Source organism: Panthera pardus, unplaced genomic scaffold (genome assembly GCF_024362965.1).
Source record: "Panthera pardus isolate Hobbes unplaced genomic scaffold, ASM2436296v1 HiC_scaffold_1, whole genome shotgun sequence".
NCBI lineage: Eukaryota > Metazoa > Chordata > Mammalia > Carnivora > Felidae > Panthera > Panthera pardus.
This window is the reverse complement of record NW_026526654.1, coordinates 83,257,730-83,269,864: the sequence shown is the minus strand read 5'-3', so window position 1 is coordinate 83,269,864 and position 12,135 is coordinate 83,257,730. Positions and strand designations below refer to the sequence as shown.

At 52.3% G+C, this 12,135-nt stretch overlaps 1 protein-coding gene across 1 annotated transcript in view; it reads right to left on the bottom strand.

Annotated features, from left to right (window-relative positions):
* FLT1 (fms related receptor tyrosine kinase 1) overlaps positions 1–12,135 on the bottom strand; it is a 173,959-nt gene that overhangs the window by 11,416 nt on the left and 150,408 nt on the right. Inside the window, exons 22-28 of the mRNA XM_019447888.2 lie at positions 10,824–10,980; positions 10,297–10,394; positions 9,485–9,607; positions 7,603–7,714; positions 5,905–6,004; positions 511–616; positions 103–245 (exon numbers count right to left, since the gene is read on the bottom strand). Of these exons, the coding sequence (XP_019303433.2) occupies positions 103–245; positions 511–616; positions 5,905–6,004; positions 7,603–7,714; positions 9,485–9,607; positions 10,297–10,394; positions 10,824–10,980 (839 nt within the window). The remainder of the gene's footprint in view (positions 1–102; positions 246–510; positions 617–5,904; positions 6,005–7,602; positions 7,715–9,484; positions 9,608–10,296; positions 10,395–10,823; positions 10,981–12,135) is intronic.

Genomic DNA, 12,135 nt, shown 5'->3' with positions numbered 1-12,135 from the left:
AAAATAGGGCAAAATGTTAACTGTGTTTGAATTTGGGAGGTGAGCTTTTTTTTCTATTTGAAAATTTTATAATGTAAAGCTGAGGAAGGAAAGAAATCTTACCTGACATTATCAGAACTTCCTGAATTAAACTGTGGAGCTGAAATATCTTCCTTGAAGAAGTCATCAGAGAAGGCACGAGACGAGTATGAAAACCCGCTATTTCCTGTCAGTATGGCATTTAGTGGGATATAGTCTTTACCATCCTAAAATACCAAAGACAGAGCTTTAATTGTACAGATTTCTATTTCAGCCTATTTCTGTGAAACATATCAGCTTCCACTATGTCATGTCCACAATCTTTCTTGCGTTTGGGGAAGATAATTCTGCGTGCACACACATTTTTTTTTTTAGCTTCTGATGTCTGCTATTAGCAGCTCTTAAGACAACAAATAAAATACCTCCCCCCTTGACTTACATTCAAAGGCGTATCAGAATATCTTCTGATATTCTAGATTAGGTTAGCTTTACCTGTTGTACATTTGCCTGGAGCAAATCGCCTAGTTTTTCCACAAGTTCTGCAAATCTTGGCCTTTCTTTTGGGTCTTTGTGCCAGCAGTCCAACATGATCTGATAGCTGTTGAGGGAAAGCACGGTAGAAATAGCTGGAGAGCAGTGGTGATGGTGTAGACTGCCCCACACATCAGCGACGTGACGGGTGTCGTCCTACAGATAACGGTTCTGCTTCCTGCGGCTTATGATCCTTGCCCTCACTTTTGGATTTGGGCCTGCAGCACCCCTCCCCCCCGCCCAGGCTGTTTGGGCCGGGGTCCTACCGGTGGTGGGAAACGTGTCTAGAAAGGCAGACTAACAAACCCCGCCCTCCAGATCCCGTCACCACCCAAGTTTTTTGGAGGGCTTGTGGTCTCTGCAGAGGGGAAGACATAAGCTCTTCTTGAATAGAGCAGAGGTACTGGAAGGAAAGCACAGTGTCTACTTGCAGTTGGGTGTGCGGCATGGGGCTCCTCCCCTCATGTTCAAAGGCATGGCAATGTCCTTCAAGGTAAAAGTTAATGTAGACACAGATTCTGTGTCTCTGAAGCAGGCTCCAGGCCCTGAGCCATCAGCACAGAGCCTGATGTAGGGTTTGAACTCAGGAACGGTGAGATCATGACCTAGACTAAAGTCAGAGGCTTATTGACCAACTGAGCCACCCAGGCGCCCCTGGCTTGGGCTGCTTAATAAGGATGCAGTAGGTCTAGGGTCCCCCAGTTCCGTTACTGAGCTCAGCAGCGGAGACTGGTCGAGAAGGCACTGCATACAAGACTCATGCCACCTCCAAAGGGTGACAGTCTGTGTCAAGTGTGAAGAGTCCCTTGGGCTGCAAGCAGGTTGCTTCCATGTGGAGGATCCCCTCTCCCCCCCGCCAACCCCAGCATTTCAAAGCAGCCATTACAAACTGGCCTCCCACGCTTCTCAGGGCACTGGGTACAGGTCGGGAAACGACTGTCTTAATATTCCAGAAACCAAATCGTGTCCTGGGGTTTAAACGTCAACAGGGTTCCTCTATGATTCTTCTCCTCTGACCTTTGAGATGTAAAAGTGGGCCCTTCTCTGGGCCGCGTTGAGAGGATACAGGTCCCTGCCTGCCCCCATCCCTGGAAAACACACAAAAGAGCACCCTGCACAGACTGGCTTATACATTTACTCTCCTTGGGTGCTCTGCTCTCCTCAAGGGAAGTTTGCTGTCAGTCATCTCTTCTCTCGAAAGATCATCTGGGCCAGAGAGGGCTCTGACCAAGTTGGATCAAAAGCTGAATGTGCTCAGAATTTGGAACTGGATCAGAACCCGGCTGTTGGCGCTATGTGGGCAGGGACCACATCTCGACCCCCGTCACCTAGCTCAGAGCCTGGCATATAAGCGCTCCAGTACTGATAAGGGAGTCACCCGAGACAGCAAGGCTTCCTTCCATGAATCCTTAATCATCTTGCAGATATTACTTGTAGTGCTGGGACCTGGGGGTTCCTGGGAAAAGCCCGAGAACCCCCCACGCTGCCGCCTCTTAGACATGCGCATTCAGTCTGCACCAGCCTCTCCCAGCTGGGATATCCTTCTTTGGTTTCAAAGTATACGTGAGGTGGCCAACACAGACGGTAGGAGTACAGGCAGGTCACGAAAAGAGAAAAGAACACGATCAGGAGGACGGGAAAATAAAGACAAAAGGCAAAACCACAGGCAATGCTGATACCACAGAATTTATGTCCTGCCTCTGAGTAGCTGGAGACAGGCAGCGCTCCAAGCTTCCAGGCAGCTGGTGAAAAGAAGGAATAATCGACGACGTGATGCACGCAAGCCAAACGTTAAAAACACACCAGTCACTTGGAAGAAGCACGGCTCTTCCTAGAACCGAAATCCGAAAGGAAGCGGTCCCAGACACCCCTCAATCAATGGCAGGGTTTCCATCCAGCAAACAATGACTCCACGGGACCGTCTTGTACCCTTGTCTTTCAATGTTGGCCAAAGCCTTAACGGCAAGAATCCCAGTCAGCGAAAACAATTCTGAGAGGCAAGACACTGCGGTCCGGGTGCGAGTGGCTCTTTAGGTGCCCAGGGGAGTAGTGACCCCGTGTGGTCATCAGACCCCCTCCGTGGATACCGGGCTTCAAAAGCAAGCCGTGCCAATACTTGGATGGTGGAGCTGAGGTTTTACTTTCTCCGTACCCAGCAAGTAGATCTCCTAGGTCTTTGACAAAGGGACTGGGGCTCACAAAGATGTCTTGTCTGAATGGCAAATTCTCCTGCCTTTGTCCAAACTGATGGGTCAAGACTGTACTCAGAAGATGATTCTGGCTCTCCCCCACCCATGTAAGTCATCCACTGTATCTATTCTACCTAAGTCCTAGGGGGTGCGGTGGGGGGTCAACTGGTCCCAAGAGCTGTGAAGGCCAATGTCGACCTCCTGAGGCTCACTTTGCAGACACGTAGGAGACTGGGAGTGAGGACGGGAACACAGGCTCTCTAACTCTGGGCCACTGTCCCTTCTCTCTGGGAGACCTAGGAGAGGGCCGCAGTGCCCAGCGTCCCTAACTATCCCTGACCGGCAGGCAGCCTCAGAGTGAGGACTCAAAGGCACTTGCTCCTTTCCGGCAACCCGGGTCAGCCTGCTTGTGGCCAAAGGTCTGAAGTAGCCTGAGACAGTCTGCAGTCTTGTACGATCTCCCTTTAAGTCGACACATTCCACTAATTTACTGAGACGGGTGCACAAACGTTTACCTGCATTGGCTGTGACGAACCCTGGCCTGCTCCCACCTTCCCACACTGGAGCCTAATCATCCAAAGCAATTTCTAGCAATAAACAATCTCGGAGGCTGTTGGAAGGATGTTAAATACATACACAGATCGTCTATCAAAGGTAGGCAAAGCAAGAAAGGCTTTTAAATAGAAGGGGGGAAGGGGTGGTTCCTGAGAGTAGAGGGTGTGCAGTCATGCAGGGCCCCCCCACACGCACCCCCCCACTGCAAAGCATCCTTTCGCCGCTGAGCGAGCTGCCGCGAGGACTCTCCCCGGGTCCTCTCCGCCGAAACTAGCAAAAGGGACCACCTACAAACTACTTGCTGTTTTATTCTGATTCTTGGTTTCTGATTTCTAGTTTCCGCTCCTGTTGCCTAAAATCCAACGCGAATCATCTCAGCAAACACCAAAGGAAAATTCAAAAAAAAAAAAAAAATTGGAAACATTCCTTGCTTATTTCCTTATTGAAAGACATCTGATTCGACAGGCCCTGGGCGAGGGACCAGCCACTCCGCGTCGAACGGTTTCCATCACTAAGTAAACAGGTTTAATAAAGAGACACCAGTTGCACCCGACCCAAGAGCCCTTCTTGAAACCAGCTGGGGGAAGGGCTTCCTTCTCAAGCTATCACCCAAGCTCCCAAGTGCACGCCACTTGAGGCCAAGTTCAGGTCACAGAAGCCTGTTCCGAGGGCTACACTCTGTCCCCCACCCGGGCCTCCCACAAGAAGGAAATTACATCAGCTCTCAAATGCTGGAGAGTGGCTGGAGGCTGGAAGTCTAGCCTGCCCAGCAAACATTTCACAAAGCTGCTGCCTTTCAGAGTTTCTAAAACGCCCCGGCATCGGAGAGCCATCCTTTCCTCCACAGGCCGCGTGGGCTATAAGTGCCACCCGGGAGGGACTCATGTCAAGACCTGAAGCTTTGATCAAGTCCAAGGGGGTTTTCAGTCCAAAGCTGATAGGACTTTGTCCCTCTAGGGTCACTTTGGACCGGAATCTGGACAGATATTAGAACAGACCCGGCAGGTTTGTGGCTCTGGGCTCAGACTGCCTCCTTGGCAGTGTGGCTAACCATTTAGATGTTCCGTGCCTTGGTTTTCTTATCCGTAAATTGGAGATAATAGTTGTGCCTACGTTGAGGGTTGTTACGAGCATCAGGTAAGTTAATATATGTTAAAAGACACTTAAAACAGGGCCTGGCACTTGAGCACTAAATAACTACTTAGTTAATAAATATTAGACATTACCTAATACTGGCTGCAATTATGATTATGGTTAGTAATGGAGAACCAGTCTTGTGATTATGAGATCATATGAAAAGTGGAAATATTCGAAGCATGAGTGGACATATTACAGAAACCTCTTTTCTAAGGCATGTGGGGTATCTTTCTAATTTAACAGTCCCGTGAGCCAGGGAAATCAGTTCAAAAGACTGGCTTCTAAACGTCTCCTCTGCTACCTGGTTGACAGAGGACAAATCACTTCTGAGAGGATTAGCTTCATTACTCATCAAATTCAGAGGAGAACATCTGCCTGTCTGCCCCTCAAGGTTTCTAGGAATTTCAGATGAAACTGTGGGCCGGGGCGGGGGACGGTGGGGAGAGGGACGCTTAGAACACCGTCAAGTGCAAAGTCCTCTCATTTTACACCGGATCTGGCGGTTGCCCCCTCTCCACCAAGCAAAAGGAAGCAAGCCATTAAAAACTCTTCAACACCTTCAACTCCCCCCGCGGCCCGAATGTGGTCCTCAGGGCTGACCTAGCTCCGGTCCCAGCTCTCAGAACGGAGCCCTGCCTCAAGCTCTCTGCCTGTCACTCAGCAGACACGGTGCAGGGCTGACCAGAACAGGTCCCCCCGGCTCCTTTCTCCACTCACGCTACTCCCCGACGCCGCCTTTGTGGGCCCGAGTCCCCCGTCCTCGTCCTGCGTCTGACCTAGCCTTGTCTCCAGAGGCTGAAGGAAAGAGACGGCAGCCTTGCACTTCGGCCAAGCCCGCACTTCCTTCGTTCCCTCGGACTTCTCCCCAAAGACCATCCCGGGGCTTCTGACAAGACCCCATGGTGTGGGTGGGACCGAGAGGGCCGCCTGCCAGTTCAGGAAAGGTGGTGCCGCCCTGGGGAGGCCCAGGCCCTTGTCAGCAGCTCAAGGAAACTGCAACTGTCATCACATTCCCGCTCAGGCCTTCACGTGCGAAACCTCCACAAAGCTTCAGGAAAAGAGAGCGTCCCAGGGAGGCCGGCCAACATTGGCACAGTGGAGACAGCCTTCCCGTGGGGCCTGGAGTCCTAGGATGGTAAGCGGGAAGCCCCCTCGAGAAGCTCCACACAGCTGCCCGCTCCTAAAACGAGTCCAGAGAAGCCTTCACGTCCATGGAGTATGGAGGACGCGGAATGGGATTACTACCTCGTTCGGGACAGTCCCCTTTGCCTCTCCTACCCCTCTTCCCCTGAATTGCAAGTGAAACCCCCCTCATGGGTCTCTAGCCAACGGAGGGCCGGAGCGACCTTTAGGCCTTCATCCCCGTGGCTGAGCGGGGCTGGGAGCCCAAAGGTCAGCACAGCATCTCCTTTCTGGGGTGTGCCGGCAGGAAGGGTGTGGGCCCGACGGGGAAGGGAGGCGGCCGGGGGCTCACATTTCAGGAGTCGCGTATTCGGGGGCCCTCATCCTTATGCCTTCCTTCAGACGGCTGCAGAAGTCCTCGTCCATTTGTACGCCCGGGTACGGGGACCCACCTGTAGGACACAGCGTGAGAAAGCACAGGGCGCGTTGTGGCTTCCGGGCGCGAAAGGCCACAGGGGAGCAACCGGTGTTTTCCTCCCCTTAAAGCGATGGTTCGGTCATAAATCCCCAGGGACTGGAATGGCTGCCCACACCCACACCACCCACAGAGAAGCCCAGCAAACCCTTGGGAGGCCACGGGCCTGGGGGTCCGACGCCCACAGGCCAGTCCTGTGGCTACTCCAGTCTGCGGGGTGGGGGCTCCCCGTGCCCCATAAGGAACTCTAAAGAAATCCCGTCATTAGAGACTCATACCTTGGGTTAATGAGATTCTTTCTAAAAAGACAAGCGACCCGGAATAGGTCAGTCGTGGATCATTCCCACGTCAGCGAGAACGGTTTCCTTCGCTACTTTCCCTGACCTCCTCACAGGACCCAAGCACTAACACTAGCTGCTGTGTGGGACCTGAGGGAAAGGGGGCCTTGGGCTCCAGGGTGAGGCTGAATGGGGGGGAGGGAAAGGGGGCCTTGGGCTCCAGGGTGAGGCTGAATGGGGGGGGAGGGAAAGGGGGCTTTGGGCTCCAAGGTGAGGCTGAATGGGGGGGAGGGAAAGGGGGCCTTGGGCTCCAGGGCGAGGCTGAATGGCGGGGGGAGGGGGTGGGAGGGGGAACGGCCCGCGGACAGGGGGGCTGCCAGAGGGGCCAAGACGTTGCCTTCTGCGTTCTACAGTCCAGAATACCCACGCAACCTTCCCTTCTAGGGGGACGCTTGGCAGGGGCCAGGAGTGAAGGACGCCTCCCAACCTGCTCTGCTCCAGACCTCGAACCTCGTCTGTCTCAACATTCGCTTGTCTGCACTTTCTGTGCCGTAGGAAGCAGCTGGGAGGCGTGCGCCTCTGGCACTGTGTCACTGCGGGGCCACTGTGGCCGCCAAGCTGCTTTCAAGGACTGAAAGCAGCAGGTGTCTGTCATCGAAAGCAGGGGAATGATTTTCACACATTACAGGAAACCAGGGATGTTACCGGGTGACTTTAAGCTGCTCCGAAAGGCAGAGTTTTGGCAAAGTCTGACAGACCGCTGGCTAGACCCCACGCTTGGGAGGCCTCAGGGCATCCGTGTGTGTCCGCAAGCAGACGTGGGCTCCGGGCACATCTGTGTGCCTGGGGCCGTGAACAGGGTTTCCAGCCACCCATGGCTGATGTTACTGGAAGCAGAACCAATATGATCGGCACTCCTATCGTTCGCCCTGCATAAACCAGCGTGGAGGGCTAGCCGTGCTAATATTGGAGCCACGAGAAAGGCCTCCCATCTCGAACCCTGGTTGAGCTGTGCTTGGTGGGGCCTTTCCGAAGAACTTCTGAGAGGTGGCTGATGCGGGGAGGGGAGGGGCAGGGCGTTAGGAGCCCGAGACTTTGAGAAATGAGGAGAAGGAGCCAAGGATAGAGACAGCAGTCAGACTGGCTAAACCTGACTTCAGACGTGATGCTGGTCCGAAGCCCTACACGGACCCACGCGTCTCTGAGATGCTGTTCTCAAGGGTGCATTTACCCGGAGGACGCGCGGCAGAGGGTGCAGGTCCCTTTCTCCCCCCCTCCCCCCTCCCCCCAGATTTACCTAAGGAGAAGATTTCCCACAGCAGCACTCCGTAAGACCACACGTCACTCTTGGTGCTGTAGATTTTGTCGAAGATAGATTCGGGAGCCATCCATTTCAGAGGAAGTCGAGTCTAGAAAAGGGCAGGGGGGCCTTGAGCAGAAGGACATGAAAACAAAGCATGTTCAACCCAAGTGCCCACGGGGTCACCTCCCAGATAACACTTGGCCCACAGATCATTTCCTAGAGCAGCTATGGTTTCCTAGAATGGAGGAAGCCCTTCTAGCGTGCAGCGCCACACCAATGGGGCAGTAAGTGTTGGGTGAGCCCCTCCCACGTGTCTGACGTGTCCTCGCTCCATGACTCTGTAAGAAGAAGCCCTTCTCCCCACAGAAAGCATGCACGCTCTACAGGGACCTGGAAAAGAGTGACCTGAATGAGGACACATCCTGAAGACTGATGATTTCCAGGGCTTTTTTTTTTTTTTTTTAAGAAGGAGGATTTTGAAAGGCATCCCTATGTAGAAAGATGATCTTAAAAGTCACTGAATCGGGGGAGTGAGCAAAGGCGTTGGAAGGAAGGAAGGTGATAGACCGCCTCTAGGAGACCATGTGGCTGGTTTTCAGGTGGGAAGACAAATCTTCCTGCTCTTCGGAGAGCAGGGGTCCCACTGCATTAGGCCTTGCCACTTAAAAACATTTATTTATTTTTGAGAGAGAGAGAGAGAGAGAGAGACAGAGAGCACAGGTGGGGGAGGGGCAGAGGGAGACACAGAATCCGAAGCAGGCTCCGGGCTCCGAGCTGTCGGCACGGAGGCCGACGCGGGGCTGGAACTCACGGACCGCGAGATCGTGACCTGAGCTGACGTCAGACGCTTAACCGACGGAGCCACCCGGGCCCCTCAGGCCTCGCCACTGGAGACGGGTGAGGTTCGACAGGAAATAAGGGACGACAGAGACAGTGAAACGGAAGTGAGAGAGGCTGAAAGAGAGATGACAGAAAACGACAGGCTTTGCAAATCAGGGCTCCTAAGCTCTCCTTTCAGGAAAAGAGACTGTTGGAGCAGCGGTTCTCAAAGTATAGCCCTGGGATCAGCTGTGTCTGCGGTACCTAGAAACTTGTTACAAAGGCACATTCTCAGGCCCCACCCAAGCCTCCTTGAATCAGAATCTCCGGGGCCAGTGGGGGGGGTGGGGGTGGGGAGCTCAGTAAATTCTCGTTCCATAAGCCCTCCCAGGTGATCTGTGTGCTTGGTCAAGTGGGAAAACCACGCCTAGAGCAATCCTCAGAGCCCAGACACAGGCTTCAGCCCTCAGGCTGGAGAAGAGAGGACACGGGAGGTCACCGCCCAAAGTGAAAAATAACACAGTGTTCAAAAACAAGCAGGGAAAGAGAAGCCAGGGTGAGCCTGCAGGGAGATGCGAGGCAGGGGGGGCAGACTCGGGAGGTAAACTGTTTCCTCCCCAGCAAGATAATACCGACACCCTCCCCCACCCCTTCCTGGGATATACACACCTGCTGAATCAATCACCCGGGTTTATTTGAGGGAAGAGTCCAGGGTGTTCTTTCCAGTGGTTCAGGGAACTCCCAGAGGAGTCAAGGGGAGGTGAGGATACGGTCTTACCAGGGCCCCACGGAACACTCCCCGGGTTAGCAGTCTCTGGCAGTTCTGCCCCAAAGCACAGGTACCAAGCCAGCAACCGGGAAAGGCCAGGACCAGGGGAAAGGGGCACTGCTGAGCCCCACGCAAGGCCTCTCTGGGACACAGCCACGCGGGCTGCTTGTCTTCACAGAAAGCACACGATGGTTTTCAGGGAGCGTGTAAATATCTACCCAGGGCTTTGGTCTGTGGTTTAAAGATGAGAGGGTATAAATGAGCCCAAGAAACATCAAACTGACTTACGTCTCCTTTTCTCACATAATCGGGGTTCTTATAAATATCCCGGGCAAGGCCAAAATCGCAAATCTTCACCACGTTGTTCTCAGATAAAAGAATATTTCTTGCTGCCAGGTCCCGATGAATGCACTAGAAGAAGAGAGTTGTGTAATCAATGCATTTCCTTAACCTCACCGGCTGATTTCCCTTCCTCTTAATTGGAGGATCCATTTCGCATCCTTCCTTTCCATGAAGGAAGCGACTCTCAACGCACAAGGGGTTACCATAAACACGAAGGCATCTCTTCATACCCATGGCCCCAAAGTCAACAAATGCCCTGGATCCAGCGTCCTGGTAAACCAAGCTGGCCATCGATTTCTACCAGTAAGCAAAACCGCCCCCAGCCCCCGCTCCCCCCCCGCCCAGCCTTTCATCCCGAGGTGCCAAGGTCGGATGGGGACCAGCTGCAGTTTCCGTGGAGGACCCCACTGGGATGTATTAACAGAAGCTCTCCTGTGAAGTTGTGTATTCTGAGATTCTGGCCAGTTCTGAAAAGATGCCAGAGGGCAAGGTGGAGAATGGTCGCCACATTCGTCTAATCTGAAACCTGGTGAGGTTTTTTTTCCCCCAGAGTTAAATTCTATGCCTTGGTATCCAAGACTCCTCAGTCCTATCAGGACAAACTGAGGCATCTGTTGATGACAACACATGACAACAAATTGCCATAAGTTAAGCAAATACTGGGAAGAGCCAATTGATTTATAGCACAAATGAGTGTGTGTCCATATGAACGTCTTCCGGGCCTGGCAGAGAAGAAGACAGTAAAGGGCAAGGCTGACCTTTCTGGAAGACAAGAACTCCATGCCTCTGGCCACTTGAAAACTGTAAGAAATCAGATCTTCCATAGTGATGGGCTGCTTGTAGAAATCATCGGAATCTGGAAAGCATTAAAAGCATAACTGTTTGTGATGGCTCTCGTTATCCTACCAGATCCCTGTTTATTGGAACAATGTTAGCAAAACAGAAAACAAACCAACAAGTAGATCAGAGTTCAGTTTCAAGAGCATTGGAGTTTCAACATGAATATCCGAGATTTTTCCAGGCCTCCGGCCCATTTTACCCAAGGATGGGGGCGGGGGATGATCCGTCAAGACAAAAAGCCCTGAGGGGAGACAATTGTACAGTTCCCCGTCAAAATTAGTAACTCTGTAAATAATCTTAATTCAAATCTTATCTCCTCAGGACATTACCCTTCAAGTCTCCCACGGATGTTTATTAGGGTGATAAATAAGAAAAAAATTTCAGAGATGCACAGTATGTTGTAAAAATATCTCAGACTGTAGGACAGGAAGGAATTAATACCTACCCTCCTCTTCCTCAACATCACTCAGACTTTTATCTTCCTGAAACCCAGAGCTTGCGAAGCTCTCACTGCTGGTGACACTATCTAGTCTTTGTTTCTTGTCTTGCTCCGGGTCTGGCTCCATTTTTTCTTTTTTGGGCTCCATGTGTAATGCTGCATCCTTTGAACAGACCAAGAAGGACACGGAGAAAAAGAGAGTTCCAGAACAGCAATGAGCAAACTAAGCCTTTAGGCTGGCAGTCGCCTGAGCTGAGAGAATGTCATTGCACAAAACGGATAGATAGCAAATTGGTAGCAAGGGCCCTGTGGCACTCAGGTGCCTGATTCTTCCTGGGTTTCTAGAGTCTGGTTCTGCTTTTCGATGGGCTTCTAGACAGCATCTTAGGTAGGATAAAGAAACATTAATGGTGCTGAGTGCTTACTCTGTGCGAGCCGGTATATTAAGAATCTTACATACGTTTTCTTATTTAATCTTTCTAGCCATTTTCTGAAGTAGTTGTTGCTTATACGTGAAGAAAACGGGTTCCGAGGAGTCAAGGAATAAAAGTCACATGCAAGTGGTAAATGGCAAAGCTAAACCCAGGTCTGGCCAACTCCAGTCCATGCCCTTGATCACGTTTTCCATACCGCCCGCCATCTTGTGAAAGACGATCTGAATAACAGAAGTCAATCCCTAGCGGACGTAGGGCTTCCCTTGACATCATCCCTGTGGGTAATGGGAGAAGGCTGTGGTTCTCAATTTCTCTCATTTGTTTGGGGAAGGACGGAACGTGAACATTTCTTTTTCTCCCCTCCATTCAGAACAAAGATACAGTTTGATCCTAATAAGGGCAGAAAAGGCCTTTCATCCTGGGCTGGACATCCACACCCTGGTTTGTAATCTGGCTCCTCTATTAGCCATGTGATATTGGGCAAATTACCTAGGTTCTGGGGGTCCCATTTTCCTCACTGGAAAAGCTCCATCAGCTTATCGTGTAGGTGGACTCCTCGGAAAGGAGGTGCCGGGTTGGGGTGTTCACGTGGACCCAGAAAATAGTTCTAGCGTCTTTGGGAATTCATCTCATAGCCGGGACGCTGCAGGCTCAGCTCCCGGTGCCCCTGTGGCGATGTGCTCGTGTCGTGTGTACCCTGGCGCGGTGATGCTAGCTGGCTAGACCGCGACAGGGGCGGAGAGGGGCCGGGGCTCGGTGGGGTCCCTTCACGCACCTGCACGGCACGCCGGTGCCGGGGGCAACTAGCCAGGCAGCCTTGCGGGGCCTTTCCTAGAACTGTCACCAAGTAGGAGAGATCTTTCCACTAGAGGGCGCAGTGGGAG